The sequence below is a fragment of the Carettochelys insculpta genome, chromosome 25, assembly GCF_033958435.1.
Source record: "Carettochelys insculpta isolate YL-2023 chromosome 25, ASM3395843v1, whole genome shotgun sequence".
In the NCBI taxonomy this organism is placed as follows: Eukaryota; Metazoa; Chordata; order Testudines; family Carettochelyidae; genus Carettochelys; species Carettochelys insculpta.
The window spans coordinates 16,439,612-16,456,054 of NC_134161.1; the positions used below are offsets into that span (position 1 = coordinate 16,439,612).

The 16,443-nt window shown below is 47.7% G+C and overlaps 1 protein-coding gene across 10 annotated transcripts in view; it reads right to left on the reverse strand.

Moving 5' to 3' along the window:
* The window catches only part of PKNOX2 (PBX/knotted 1 homeobox 2), a 279,747-nt gene that overhangs the window by 44,039 nt on the left and 219,265 nt on the right, over nt 1–16,443 (reverse strand). For 9 of the 10 annotated variants that reach the window (XM_074977023.1, XM_074977020.1, XM_074977022.1 and 6 more), the window contains one exon: nt 7,919–8,107. In XM_074977023.1, the coding sequence (XP_074833124.1) occupies nt 7,919–8,107 (189 nt within the window). The remainder of the gene's footprint in view (nt 1–7,918; nt 8,108–16,443) is intronic. The other variant, XM_074977028.1, reaches the window with a different exon arrangement.

Here is a 16,443-nt window from a genome sequence, read left to right on the forward strand (position 1 = left end):
GAGGCTGGGTAACCGTCCCAAGCTCCAGGGCGAGAGCTCCATCAGTCCCTCACCCCACACCAACCATCCCACCATCCCCAAGGTGGCACAAGATCAGCTGGTTCTTGTTGAACACAAACAAGACCGCAATGACGCTGATGCGACAAGGACACTGAAGAGCTGGCAACCACGGTTCAGTCTGTTTTAGCTGCAAGCGCACACCCACAACGGGTCAACTCAGCCCATACGTTAGAATGCTCCTGGATTTCCTACTGTTGCTAAGGCCTGATGGAGCAGAACCCATGAGTCAAGCACTCTACACTCAATTGTAGACAGGAGACTACATCCCATCATGGCAGATAGTGACCTGGTCTATACACACTTTTGTCTCCCCCAGTCTGGATTACAGTAACACATTCACCTGGGAATCTGACGTCAGCCTTTGGAACATCATGTCAGCAACATGGTGCACATCCTCCTCTCCGCGCTGGCTTCCCTCTCGATGGCACAGAGCCATCCTGGAGCTCAGCCAATCAGCAGCTACCCATCTCAGGGGCAAGGCTTACAGCAGGGGAATAAGGAGAAATACAGGCTCACCCAGCTCCTTTCTTCAGCCCCAGGGCCTCCTTCATCACACCAGAAAACTCAATGCCCTTGGCAAGCTGTCCTTCTCCGATGGGTTAGAATTCCCCATGCTTGAAAGGCTACTGGAGCAGGAGGGAAATGAAGGGAGGACTGTGGCCAACGGGATCTTTGAGCAGCCATACCTGCAGATGCGCAGGTAAATAAAGCATCTGGTGGCCCACTGTGGGCTAATTCTATTAAACCACATCCGGCCCCCAGGCCACTGACTGCTCACCACTGCTCTAAAGGGACAGCACATTTGCTTAGTTGTCAAATCAAAAAACCACGAGTAACACTTTAAACCATTGTATTACAGGTTGAATCTCTCTCGTCTGGCACTCTCATCCAGCAACATCCATAATTTGGCATGATTTTAATTAGCTGGATGACCACTTATGAGTGTGACCAAGTTTCCTGTGGTCCCATAAAGTTTGTTAACAGCACAGAACACTGAGAACCAGGACTGGTGGTTGTAACTTACCCCAAATGTCTCCTAAGAGCCCAGTAAGTGGTGGAAGTGTTGGTGATGTGCTAGACAACATTGATCTCCTGTGATCCATCAAATCATCTCATTCAGCACTGGTCAGGTCCCGAGGGTGCTGGACGAGAAAGGCTCAACCTGTACTACATTTATATGCACAATAATACAATTAGAAGAGCAGGGCACCTAAGCTCACAGAATTTTTTTTTAAACCATACAGCTTTGCACATACTTAATAATGATTCTCACATCTTCTCTGCAATTGATTTATGACATTGGACAAAGGTCAAAGTTGAACAAAAATATCATAACTCAAAATGCCATCTGGGTCTTGCATATTTTGCCCCTAGTATTTACTCCCTAACAAGTTACTATTCCATGTCAATTAGAATCAAACTCTGTAATTGAAATACCCAAGGTGGGTCATTTATAGCTTCAGCCCCATGGAATGCTAGCTTCAGAGTGTCAAATGCCAATGGTATTTAATGGAGTATATCCAACTGAGCAACATTTTCTAGAGTATCTTGAGCCCTCCCTTTCCTCACCACTTTTAGACACACCCTAGGAGTAACATGCAGACCTTGTCAAAAAGCAGGTGTTTGCCTGCAAGTCAGTGTCCAGGACATGAACTTGGCATTGGACGTCAAGGTAATAGCTCAGTACTGGCCTTGTAAACTAGGCATTGGGAGGTCAAGCTTTATTGAGGAAGCATTTGAATCACATGCTCACACCTTTCAACTACCTAGGGGCACATTAGATAAACATCTGTCAGAGATGATGCAGATGGTAGTAGGCCATGCTGTGAGGGCAGGGAACTGGCCTTCATGACCTCTCGAGGCCCCTTCCAGTTCTATAGATTCTATTGCTAGCATTTCTAAAACACACCAAACACATATATTCCAACAGGACAAGGAAACCCCAACCTAGCACAGAATAAAGTAGTTTGACAAAAATCAGTGAAATGTCAGGAATGAAAGCACAATAAGAGGAGTGAATAGGAACATGTGGTCTGAAATACCAGGAGGACAACACAAGGGGAGGTAACAAACATATCTCATGACATGTAAGGTGTGCACCACAGATTGATTGTCTAAGGGTATGTCAGGGTTCATTTCTGGGGTTCAATGTCACGCACCTAATGGGAACGCGTGAAATCGAACTATCAGGGCTTGACGGTCGACCCTGGTACTTCTCATTCTCACAAGGAGTAAGGGGGGTTGACAGGAGAGTTCCTCCCATGGCCTCGCTCAGAGAATGGCCGGATAAGTTGATCATAGAGAATTTGATTCCAGCTACGCAATTGCCATCGCTGAGATTCCATATCTAAGACTGACTTTAAGGTCTAGCGTAGACCACCCCTTAGTTGGGATACCTTACCATGACTCTTTGTCCAGCCTAGAGTGCAGTGCGACCTCCCACTGACTGATCAGGGTCTATATGCATAGTGGTTCAGTAGAGTCCAATGACAACTATTACTGTGATTTCTTTGATAATAAACCTGACTTGGGTGCCTTCTTACCTTGTCTGATCCTGTGGTCCTTGGGGGCTCTTCAGTGTGACACACAGGAGGAGCACACGCATGCAGCTGAACAGAACAAAATACCCTTCTGGATACCACGCTGTTAAGTCCTGACCTCCACACATATGGGTGATCGTTGCTGATAACACCCATTGCCAGAAAGGGACAGACACAGGACTTCAAGTGATGTAAGCATCCTCCTACCTTCCCCTTCCTGCTACCAGCACTGCACAAGGTGGATGCCAAGTGTTACGGGTTTTGCAGAGGTGGGCACGACTGCTAGGGCAGCACGAGACATGGGTGCCCCAAGTTCCTCATGGCGTGTGGGGATGTGAAAGGAGCACCGTGGCATGTGGAGGGGAGACAGTATTGCGGCGGTGTTCTAATTTATCAATAGAGGACGTAATTGTGGGCTATAAGTCCCTGCCTGGGGGATGTGCCCCTGTGTGTCTTTCTGCTCACAGGTACCGAGTGGAATTCCCACTTGGGGAGGCAGTAGCTTCCCTGACCAGGCTCCAGCCTCTGCTCAGGCTTTGCCCCTTCTCAGTCTCCCAACCCTCTTTCCTCTGCACCCTGGCTGTGCTTCCTGTGCGCTTGTCCCCATCCAGCCAGTTCCCTGAACCCCAGCAAGTTATTTTTGTAAAATCTCTCTCCTTTCCTGCAATTTCTCTCTCAACAAAACGGAGCATGTTTTGTACCATGTGCCAGAGATGCAGAAGGCACCTACTTAAAGGCTCTCAGTTTGTGAATAAGATGCATCAGTCATGGGTATTTAATATACTCTGATAGCTGACATGCAGGCAGCTTGCACACACCCAGACCCTGCTCATGGATCCTAGGGAACACTGAACAGCAAGCACCAGTTGAAAAATCCCTGCCCTTTCTTCCCAAGATAAAAGGAGGGATCAGGCCTCACCCCCAGCTGGCATTGACCTCCTGACACGAAGCAAACAGCTGGAACTAGACTGCAAAAGCTGCCACCTCATTTCACTTTGTCATCCAAACAAGCCGAGGGCTTCCTGTGTTCCTTGTTCCCAGAGCAGCAAGCACCTTGACAAGGAATAAGATTTGCCAAGGGGTCTGGATCCTGTCAGTGCGTCCAGGCTGGCTGCTTCTTTAACAACAATAGTGCTCCTCAGTCACAGAGCTATATAGGCAAAGTGGCACAACGAGGCAGCCTGGTGGTACAGACTATGTACCAGCCTGGCAAGCCCAGGGGCAAAGGGACCAAATCCCCAGCCCCGGTCTCACTAGGCAAATGTCAGCTCCCATCCACTGGGAAGAGCGCAGACTGAAAAGCACTGAGACCTGTTCTACCAATACCTTCTCTCCTCCCTGGCACCACCACCCTCTCCCTCTGCTCCCCTCTCTGCCCTCCGCACCCCTCTCCCTGACTCAACCTCACTGCCCTCCCCAGCCAAGCACTCCCCCTGCCCTGCCATCACAGAATTTGAAGAAGTGACTAACCCTAATTGTCCACATGTGGGAAGGCTCTGACAGGCCCAGGGGTATGGGGACCCATTCACTGCTCTGCCCAGTCCCACTGAGGTGGGCCCAGCCCTCAGGACAGGTCAGCACAGGGTGCCTTATGCATGGCAGGGGCTGTGTATTCCCTGGGCCCCAGTCCTCAGCTCAGTCCCTGGCCCCATAGCACACAGACCAGCTGCTCTTGCTGGTATTCATGCTTTAGTCCCTGGACATAAAGAGCAGCAGGGCAAAGCTCCCCAGTTTGGTCAGACTGAGCCCCAAGGTTACCTGCAGGAGCTGCTCATTGCCTCACCCACTGCTGTTTGCTCCTCTGTCTAACTCCCTAGTGTCCTGCTGGGGAAGGTTTTTAAAAGGCAGCCTCAAGTGGGACCAGCTGGCCCTAATTGATTTAGGGAAGCCTCTTCCCCAGCTGCTCCCACTCTGCCTGATTACCAGGGCTGTTTTAAGATGCTTTTCCTCTGGAAGTTGCTCCCTGGTCTCACTATGTCACATATACCACAAATCATCCAGCCCTCCCTGCGGCATACACACAGCATGAGGCTGGCCGGCCGGCTAACCTGCATCTTTGTGTTGCCCTTTGAAAAGTAAAGATCAGGGAAGCTGGGTGGGGCTCTGCTCTCATTACCCATCTCCTACAAGCATAGAATCTGAGCTGGAGGGGACCTCTGGAGGTGACTGAGTCCAGCCCCTGCCCAAAGCAGGACCAACCCCAACTAAATCATCCCAGACAGGGCTTGGTCAAGCCAGGACATAAATACCTCTAGGGATAGAGATTCCACCACCTCTTTAGGTAACACATTCCAGTGCTTCACCACCCGCCTGGGGAAATAGTTTTTCCTGCCTACATCTCTCCCTCTGTAACTCAAGACCATTGCTCCTTGTTCTGCCATCCATCATTACTGAGAACAGCCTCTTTCCATGCTCTTTAGAACCCCCTGCAGAAGTTGAAGGCTGTTATCAAATCCCTCCTCACTCTTCTCTTCTGGAGACTCAATAAGCCCAAGTCCCTCAATCTCTCCTTAGAAGTATCCTGGTAAACTGCTCCAGCATGACACAATGGGAGGAGGAATCTTTCCCTTATGTCCCAAACTGAAACACTCCTGTAATCCAGGAGCAGGGGCCACTGCATGAATGGAGCAGAAGTGGCTTGGAATTGTAAAAACACTTTGCAAAATTGGACTTCTCAGCACCTTCCATCTGCTGACCCCAAAGCACCTAACCAAACCAAATGAATGTACACAAACTCCTGTGAGGCAGGAAAGGATTATTATTTTCCTGTTTTCAAAGGAAGAAACTGAGGCACAGGATAATTAAGCTTCTTATTCACTGGGTTTTTTAAAGCAGTGGAAAAACTCCCTTTGAGATGAAGCCGTAAATGAGGGGTCTCAGGTCATAGTGAAAGCCTGTGAGAAGATAGACACTAGGAAAACCCCAGATCTCCACATTTCTAGCAGCAGGGAGCACAGGCCACTGGCTGCATTGAGGTGGGGAGATCACCGCGAGCGCCGCCCCCGCTTTCTCAGTACAGGAAATCAGTGAGGCTGCGCCTGACTCTAACCCAGCATAGAGGGGCTTGGTGTGGGGGGTTCCAGGTGTGGGGCAGCCTGGGTGTGTGCAGCTCAGTGGGAGATCCGGATGCAGCTCGCTGGGGGGTTCTGGGTGTGGTGGGAAGGGGATGCTGATTGAGTGGAAGGGCTCGCGGGAGGTGGAGCTCAGTGGGGTGGGAGTCTGGGTTCCAGGGGCTTGTTGGATGCGTCCAGGTGTAGGGGAGCAGGGCCTGTCAGGGTGAGGATTAGATGGGTATAATTAACTGGGGAGCCCCAGCTGCTGCTGAGGAGACAATGCATGCTGGACTCCCACTGCCCCCCACAATTCCCCTATTCCCTTTTCTTCTCCATCTCCCTCCTTTCATTCCCCTTGCTCCCCATCCTTCTCCGCCCTTGCCCTCCCACTGCAGGCACAGAAGACAGGAAGGCTCCCTGCCCAGAGCACAGCATGGGAGAATGACAGGCACTAGCCCCCAGCCAGCAGGCTGCCCCACATTTGAAATGAGCTTGTATGTCCCATGCAAGTTCTGGGGCAGGCAGCTGAGGAGGCTCCCTTCTGTTCAGCCTTCCTTGCCACCCTGGAACCTGCCTGAACCATAACAAAGTCATCAGAGCATGGAACCAGCACGGGTTTCTGCGGCACTTGTGTGGGAAGGCAGCCGCCTGCCCTCACCTTACGGAGGCACCACCCATCACACCTGGCTTTTGTTGCCACAAACTCTTGTTCCTTTTTCTATGGTAGAAGACAGAAGATTTACCCCGCAGCTTTCTGTGTGCTAACTCACTCTACAGACACCACACATTTCCCATGGTTCTAACTGGCTTGCATGTAATCCCCCATGGTTGGGGGGATTCAAACCTGAGACCTCCAGAAATCAGTGCAGGAGCCTCTATGGTTTGAGCTGAAAGCCAGCTGGCTCACAGCTAAGGCTGTAGAGAAGACTTAGTCCTTCTCTGTGTAAGTGGTCTAGGTGCCACTACATCAGACAGTTAACCATGCCCCTTGGGCTATGTTTACACTAGAGAGTTTTGCTGACAAAACTCATGGGCCACTTCTACATGTTCCTGGTCTTCAGCTCCGCTGCTGTCAGAGCTACGCTACCCAGGTTTCTGGAATTGCAAAGAGCTTCCTATTTGCATGCTCGTGTGGCTCATTAGCAAAGCCTTGTGAAATTTTGCTCTCAGCAGAGGGGTCTGCTGGCAGTAAAGAGGCCATGGGATGTGCTTCTGTCGACTAAATCCCTCTTTGTTGCCAGTCCCTTATCCATGTGGATGGTCTGGGGGGCACTCTGTTGACAGACAGGGCTTCCAGGTCACTGGTCAGCCTTGTCTCCTGTGCTGCTAGTTGGCCATTCTGTCGAGAAAGTGGCAGGGCAGTATGGCTCCTCTATGTTGACAGAGCCATCTGCTTCCGTGGGTGGCCACGTTCTGTTGACAGAAGTTTTGTGAGAAGATCTCCTCTTTAGTGTAGACGTAGCCTTGGCATGTGGGCTACATGCCTACCCTAGCTGAGGAAGCACTTTCCAAGCTTCAGAGACCCAGTTGAAATCCTGGACAAGTCCCCACTTGGAACCATCCCCAGGCAGACTCAAACCTGGGACCTCTGTGCAGGACCACCTAAAGCTTGAGCTGAAAGCTGGCAGGTTCTGAGCTAATGCTGTACTGGAGACAGTCTTTTTTAAGTGGCCTAGGTACCACTACATGGGATGGTGACCCACTCCCCGAGGTGTGAGAGTTACATGTGCTTTCTCTGTCACGATCACTGCAATACTTCATCTGACATCTCAGTTTCATCATTCATGACACTCAGTGAGCCAGTGGCAGTCACCCAGCAGAGTCACGTTCCTGTGACATAGTGCTCTGCTGCAGAACGTCATTCAGAACAACCCAATGAAATGCAGCCCTGCCCCCCAGCACGCCGATCCACACACACATTAAAGCTCCCATTTTCAGTAGTGCCCTTGAGGGGCTTCCAACTGCCCACCCGGAAACACCTTTTGCTTGATTCGCAGAGCTGCTGAGCAAGTACAATGGGAAGCCCATGGGAGCTGCAGATACTCAGTACCTCTGAGAATCAGAATCAAAGTGTCTGAATTCTCCCAGACTCCTCTGCAAGGCTCACACAAGCCTCTAGGAAAATGCAGCTCCTGGTAACCAGATCAAAACAAGGAGAAACTCTATTAAATGGATGGAAACTGTTTATAGAACCATAAGGCCTGGGACTGGGGGAGTGCGGGATCCCCTAGGGAAGCATGTGCAGTGGATGTTTTCAGCCATTACCTGTGGGTGTAGGTTTATGGAGGGCTGGTTTGGGGAGTAGGGCCCCCCAAGATCATTCCTGAGTAGGTTATCGCTGTGCATCTTTGTTTTGAGGCAGGTGATATAACGGTTACAAAAGTCCTTGCACAATTCATTCACCTTCTCCAGCTCCAGTAGATGAATTCTCAGGACCTGAATTGCTTTCACCATCTGAGGGGGATAGAAAAAGAGAGGAGGTCAATGCATATCAACTGGCTTTCTGGTAACTACTAGACTCATTGGACAAGTTAAGGAACAGCTAAGGAGGAGGGTCTGATTAAATAGCCTTCTGTGCAATTTGCCACACAATCATTTTTAGGACTCCAGCTCTGTTGGTGCTAGTGCAGAAAAGCCACCTTTTCAAAGAGAGCTGTCTTTTCTTTTTTTTTTTTCTCGTTACCGGTAAAAGAGGAGAAACATTCCTGTTGCCATGGAATTCACCAGTCTGATTCATCCCCGAATACTGCTGCTAGAACTTAGCTACACTTGGAACTTATCTAAGGACAAAGTGAAAGCTATCGAATCTATTGCAAAAACAGTTCAACATATTTATCAAAGTACAGGGTTGAATCTCTCCTATGGGACCTGACCAGTGCTGAACGAGAGAATTTGCTGGACCAATGGGACGTCAGTATTGTCTAGCAGCTTTACCAACACTTCCATGATTACTGGGCTCTTAGAAGACATTTAGGGGTAAATTATAGCTAAATAACAGCACAGAACACTGAGAGCCAGGTCTGATGGCTAAAAACAAACTTTATGGGATCACAGGAAACTTGGACAGACCCATGATAACTGGTCATCTGGCTAACTAAAATCATATCAAATTACGGATGTTGCTGGATTAGAGAGGTTCAACTTCTACCTGCAGTTCTTATTTCAAGACCCATTTAAAAAAAATAATTAAAAAATTGAACTGAGGAAAATGAACTAATATCCAGATTACTTTCATCAATGGAAAGTTAATAATTAATCAGTGATATTTTTGTTTCTGTGATGATCACTTAGGCTACATCAAAAGGCAATTTAAAAAAAATTATGTGTGTAATTAGTGTGACATAAATTGTGTAAATTATTTTGAAATATCTTATCCTAAGCTAAAGTTCAGAGCGCTATTTTGAATGTTCAGTTACTGCTTGTACAACAAGGGGTACCAGAAGAGGAATAGCGTGTTTGAAATAGCAGTGCTATTGTAGGCACCGTGAAAAGATGTAGCGTTGATATTTCGGGTTACCTTTTTATCCCAAAATAGCACCTGCTGTGTAGCCATAGCCTAAGTTCCCAAATCAGTTGTCACTTCTGGTTGAAGATTATTTTGCTAGTCAGTATCAATCAGTGAATCATCCAGCTCAAATCAACTAGGTTTTTATTGCTCGTCTCTTTTTCCACCATCTCCACTGTTTGGAGACACAGAAACTTACTGCAGTTTCCATTCCAACTAACAGCAATGCCCAAAGAAATTCTGGCAACTAAGTATTAGATATAAAATTCTCAAGTGGCCACTCTGTCTAACAAGATTTCAGAGCAGCAATGTCACTGTAAGCTTTTCCTGGAGCAAAGAAGTCTGGGCCTCATTAAAATGTACTCCATAAATGTTAAAAAATTTACACTAAAACATTCCTCTTATGGAATTGAAACTTTAAGTTTTACAGCTTCTGTTTGAAATCTTGCATAATATATAAAATTCCGGCTATTCCCTGTGGGGCAATAAAGCTGGTTTTATAGAACAAGAAGTCTTTACACATCAAAGGATTTTTTAACTTGAATATTGTAGGGATCATCTTTACAAACTGTTAGCCTGGCCCCAGGCAAAGTTGCTACACACATTTCAGTGCTCCTGCTCTCACTGATCCTGGTCAGCTTACATTGGCAATAATTGAAGGAGGGTCTTTGGAACTCTGCTGCTGCAAGGCCTTACTCATTCCTAGCTCAGGCCAGGTCTACACCAGACATTAAAGTTGATCATACAGATGCAATGCTAGTGATGGCAATTATGTAGCTAGACTTGACTTCTCTACAATCGACTTATGTGGCCAGCTCACAGAGGGAGGTTAACGGGGGAAACAATCCCGTCAACCTCCTTTACTCCTCATAATCTTGAGGGTTAGGTTGGACATTAGGGAAAAACTTCCTAACTGTCAGGGTGGTTAAACATGGGAATAAATTGCCTAGGGAGGTTGTGGAATCTCCATCACTGGAGATATTTAAGAACAGGTTACGTAGACACCTATCGGGGATAGTCTAGACCAGTGGTTCCCAGCCTTTTCCAGATGACGACCCATTTCAGGAAGACTTGGTGACCCAAAGCAATTCAAAAATGGGTGTGGGACAGACCCTTAACTAGCTAATTTTGCGCTTGAGGGGAGAATATAAAAATGCGCCCCCTCATGTTTATACATTCATAATAGTCATTTCATAGAAAAGGGGAAATACATTAATAAAATAATAACACTCCATTTACTATAGTTAGTCAGAGTTGTGGTGGTGGAAACACACTCAACCCACAACTGCTCCCCCCACCCGGATTAAACCCAACAATCAGGGGAGTCACACTCAGGGTCTGAAGGGGGCTAGGGGCGTGACATTGAGGGGCTAGGAGTTGCTCAGAGGTTGCAGGGGGCTAGGGAAGTCACACTAGGAATCACTCACAGCCTGGAGGTAGCTAGGGGAGGCCAACAGGCCCCCTGTGGCTGGAAGCTGGCTGAGATGCAGAGCCCCAGCTGGCAGCGCCAGCTGTGGGAACCCCAGTCAGTATGGGGGGGATCCTCCATCCTGCAGCTGGAAGCCATCTGGAGCAGAGCCCTGGCTGGCACAGCCAGCCATGGGAACCCCAGTGGGGGCCAGGGGAAGAGACCCAGACACCTTCCACCCCGCCGTGGCTGGAAGCCAGCTGGGGCAGAGCCCTGTCCAGTAGCGCCAGCTGTGGGAACCCTGGACAGGGCTGGGAGGGACCCTGACCCCCACAGCTGGAAGCCAGCTGGGGCAGAGCTCCGGCTGGCAGCGCTGGCTGCAGGAACTCTGCTAGGATTTGGGGGGACCCCATTTCCTGCAGAGGCTGGAAGCCAGGTGGCTGATCAGCTCTGCCCTCCCTCCCAACTGCAGACTCAGGCTCCTCACCTTACTCCTCAGTTAGGCAGTTCTCTGTCCTGCAGCTGAAATGGTTCTCAATTTAATTATCTGCTTAACTGCCTGACGGCTCTTAATCTAATCAAGTTGAGAACCACTACAGGACTATGAATTGTTTCTTAATAGCCACCTGTGGAGCTGCCCAGCCCAGCCAGCCACCCTTATGAAATGTAATCGCAACCCATGTTTGGGTCCAGACCATAGGCTGGGAAACCCTGGTCTAGATGGTGCTTCATCCTGCTGTGAGGGCAGGGAACTGGACTCGATGACCTCTTGAGGTCCTTTCCAGTTCTAGTGTTTGTTCTGTGATTCTAAGATTGTTCAATTTTGCGTGTCTTCACTAATCACGCAAAAATCAAACCCCAGAAGATCAACCCTGACCAGGATTGATCTCCCTTGAAGTGAAGACCTCCCCCTAGAGATTTATAAAATTGGCATGGAAAAGGGGCAAGAGGAAGGCGAGAACCTCAGGAGATAGCTACATTTCTCCATCCCGATGCACTGTGGGGGCTTTCTCACTGGAGTCACAAAGCCAGCAAGGAGACAGACTAAAGGGCGCCAATGAGGCACAGTTTATGAATACAGCAAGAAGAGATTAATCAGCGACAGGGCTAGCTAGGGCAAACAGGGGACAAACTTCTTTTAGTCAAAGTCTTCTCCAGGGAATTTTGAGAGGAAGAGGTTGAAAGCCCTTGAAACACCTGTGCCTGCTGGGTCATGTGGCTATGCTTTGAGACCTTGCATGCCTGCGCTCCGTACCCTTCTTCTTTTCTCTTGCAGAAAGGGGAATAAAACACAAGGTCAAAAAAAGAAAACCTGACCAGCACATGAAGTGGAAATTAAGTTCTCCTGGACCTTAGCTCCAAAGACCAGTGCCTCCCTCCAACAATCACATTTATGAAAGTCAATATTCAAGGGCAAAGGCAAGAAGACCTGACACACATATATATATTAAAAATAAATCTCTCAATTATCTCAGCTCATTTGCTTAGGGTCTCTCATTTTATGTTCCTGCTTCGCTGCGTAGTATATCTGTCCAGAAGAAGAGTTACAGTCCAACAGAATACGTGCGCGGGGTTGTAAAAAATACAGATGCTGAATTAATTGACTGTGCGGCACTCAGCAGCTGATTGAGTTGATAATGGCAAGATCTGACCTTTTTCTAATTTCTAATTATATGCATCTCGGCTGGGAGGAATACATGATTCTTATTCTAACGATGGCTAATGTGGCTGGCCTTTTCATCTCCTTTTCGCCATCAGTGGTGGACAATTTTCAGGGAATTAGTTGTGTTCAAAAATCCCCCAGACAACACAAACAAACCCCAGCAGAAGATCTGTCTGCCCTGGCTTCTTCTGGACATAGTAATTGTCTAGCAAACTCCATGCCCAGGTGCACTGTGAAGTGGACAGTCCCAAACAGAGGAGTCAGAAACAATGAGAAGTCCTGGGGTACCTTAAAGACTAACACATAGATTGGAGCATAAGCTTTTGTGGGCAAAGACCTGCTTTGAAAGGGTCTTGGACCACGAAAACTTATGCTCCAAAGTATCTGTTAGCCTATAAGGTGCTACAGGACTTCTTGTTGTTCTTGAGGATACAGATTAACATGACTACCCCTCTGATACTTGTCACCATGCAGAGGAGTCAGAGGCTGAAGTGCTGTACCTCATACACTGGGCTCGGTATCTGCAAAGAAATCTGGAACAGTGTCAGATCAGACGCAAGTGGGGAGAAAAAGTCCATTTCTGTCACTAAGGCTTGGTCTATGGTAAGCAGGTAAGTCGACTGCAGATACACAATTCTATTTATGACAACTGTGTAGCTAGAATCACCTTATCTGGAACTGATTTATGTGGCCTTCCTCACAGAGGAAGGTTGATGGGAAAAGCTCTCGTGAGGACCTCCCTTACTCCTTGCGATACCGAGGAATACAGGGGTTGACTATTGACTGCAGATAGTTTGATTTCACTCATCTCTGCCAGGTGTGCAGAATCAAACTCTGAAAGATTGGCCTTCACTGCATTAATCTTCCACGTAATGCAGACATACCCTTAGTTGCCAATTCATTACAGCTCTCTCCTTCGCTTTCCCTGTGTAAAACCAGGGCATTGTCACAGGTGCTCCTATGGCTTCTGACGCTTGGGAGACACAAATGGGTTTTACTCTGACCAGACTCTGTGAGTGACGGACCCCTGGGGTGTGAGGAATGAGTGGCAGGAAGAACAAGGATGAGGCTACATGGACAATCAAAGAAACTAATGAAAGGCTGCAACAGCATTTCTCCTGCCCATGACAGCTCTGATGTTTCGCTGCCCAGCGTCACATTCATACAGAACAGCTGCTCCATGTCAGCCTTGGCCAGAACCCACTGGATCCACAATCACCCAACTCCACCCAAGGTTCAGGGTTTGCTCTGTGCTGCTCATCTGCCAACAGCTCTTGGTTCCACATGTAGCCCTTACCCAAGTGAAACTACTCAGAATTCGGCTTTACAGCTGTGAAAGAACCTCATTCCCTTGGGAACGGCCACTGCTGACGGCCAATCTTACTGTTCCTAGGAACTCATTTCCCAGAAGTCCCACAAACCTCAGTTCAGTGTAACTGGGAGGAGGAGGTTGGAGCCTCTATTTGCCTATCTTTAAAGTAGGTGCAAACTCAGCGTTTTCCAGTTGATCCATAAATGTTAACGAATCAGAACATGAGACCCCCTGTAGCTACATTAATGGCCTGATCCTTCAGTCTTTATTCATAGGATTGAGCCCTAAACTGCTGCCCTAGGGATGAACTCAAAGCCATAAAATAATAACTCTTCTAACAAGAACACTAATTATTAACAACTCTACACAGCAGAATGTTCGCAGGTGCTTTGAAATGAAATGGCAGGTTGCAGAGTCAGAGGCGAGGTCTACACTAGACCTTAAAGTCAATCATAGATATGCAATTCCAGCTATGGTAATTGTGTAGCTTGAGTTGACTTATCTAGGATAGACTTAACCTGGCCATCCTCACTGAGGAAGGCTGATGGGAGAAACTCTCCTGTTGATCTCCTTTATGCTTTGTGAGATCAAGGAATACCAGGGTTGACTGTCAAGCCCTGATCGTTCAATTTCATATGTCCTCACTAGGCTGGCAAAATTGAACCCCAGAAGATCAACCCTGACTGGGTCAATCTTAGGATCATAGAATCCTAGGGCTGGAAGAGACCTCAGGAGGTCAAGTCTAGCCCCCTGCCCAAAGCAAGGGAAAGGAGTACTCCAGGTGAGGCTTGAACTCACAACCTCAGCATGTCCATTTGCTATGCTGCCTTATAAGTACTACATAATAACTTGTCACACCACTAGAGCCCCAGCAAAGACATACCCACCCCCAAACAAACAAAAAAAGATTCCGAGTTTTATTCCTGCAGAGCCAGCATATCTGAGTGAGATGGAGCAGGGTTCTTTCTCCCATCAGCCACCATCCCAGTGATGGAATATCTCTTGCTGTCTGTGATGTCAAAGGAAGGAAAAACTCTGGGTCTGCTTGAGAATCTTGACCCTGCTGGGCTGAGAGGCTTTGGCTGGGAAGGGAGTTCCCAGCATCTGGAGTTCCTGGCATGGAAGTACATTTCTGCTGGGGTGGGATGTGGGAACCTCACCTCCTGTCTTCTCTGCACTCCATCTGCCACCTGCGTGGCTCTTAGCTTTATGGGTTGGTTGGTACCATGAGTCAGCATAAGGTAGGGGATAATCAGGTGCCTCACCCCACCTGCTGGGTTGTGAGTCGAGCTGGATAAATAATTGTTTTTTTGGTTTGGGCACCAAATATGTAAAAGCTGAAAATGAAAATGGGGGATATGATCAAGGTCTATAAAATCATGCTTGGTGTGGAAAAAGTGAATAAGGAAAAGTTATTTACTTGTTCCCATAACATAAAAACTAGGGGTCACTAAATGAAACAGGCAGCAGGTTTAAAACTAACAAAAGGAAGTTTTTCTTTTCACAGGACATGGATGGCCTGTGGAACACCTTGCTGGTGGAGGTTGTGAAGACCAGGACTTTAACAGGGTTCAGAGAAGAACTCGATAAATTCATGGAGCTTAGGTCCATTAGCCAAGATGGGCAGGAATGGTGTCCCCAGCCTCTGTTTGTGAGAGGCTGGTAATGGATGACAGGAGAGGGATCACTGAATGACTAAATGTTCTGGCCACTGTCAGAAGACAGGATACTGGGCTTGATGAACCATTGTTCTGACCCAATCTGGTCGTTCTTATGTTTTGTTTGGGTTCCAGTTAAACATCTGGACATTTTTAGAATTTTTCCCAAGTTTTTTTTTTTTTTTTTTTTGTCTGAGAGTATTCACCAAATTCGGTCTGACTTTGAGTTTTGGTTTATTTGAAGTGCCATTTTTGGTAAACAGTTTATTTTCTGATTGGTGCCCCCCACACCATCCAGTTCTAGCCATGAGCAAATAGCAAACAACAGCTGTATCTCATGGCATGTAGGGAAGAAAGGCCCACACAGACAACAGATTTCTGCATACTCAAAAGTTGTGAGGAGGAAGAGAAGGTGCTGAAAAGGAGGGTCTCCCTGACAGAAGTGTACAACAGGGAATCCGTGTCAGGGCAAGTACCAGACAAAGCTCCTGTGAAGTCAAAAGCACTCTCAGAGCAGACCTACAATATGCATTAAAATTGACTGTAGATACACAATTCTAGCGACAGCAATTGCATAGCTAGAATTGACTTATCTATAATCGACTTATCTGGCCTTTCTCACAGAGGGAGGTCAATGGGATAAACTTTCCCATTGCCCTTCTTTACTTCTCATGAGATTGAGGAGTCCAGGGGTTGACTGTTGACCCGTGATAGTTCGATTCCGGGTGCCCCTACTAGGCATGTGAAACTGAACCCTGGAAGATCAGGGTTCATCTTCCACCTAGTGAGGGCAAGTGAACCTTTGCTCATTTTCATGGGCTTGTTTCCACCGCTGAATCACTTGGACAAATACGCAGGACACACCGATAAGAAAAATCTCCTTTAATATAAAATACACAAAAATGGAAGCCAAGAAAGAAATAGGGAAACTGCAACAGGCAGGCGGGGTTTGCACTGCAATTCTGGTTGAAAGAGAAAGCAAGAGAGAAACAAGATCGCTGGAAAGAAAACAACAGACGCCAGACAGAAAGAAAAGAAAAGAGGAAAAGGAGTCGGTATGTACACTCCTGTCAGCTGCTTGGAGGTAGTGTCCAGATCAGAAACCTGCAAGAAGGGAAAAAGCAGAGGAGGCGAAAGTCAGTGACAGGAATGATACAATCAAAATTAACTACAGATTGAACCTCTCTCATCTAGCACTCTTGGGACCTGACTGGTGCTGGATGAGAGAATTTGCCAGACCATGG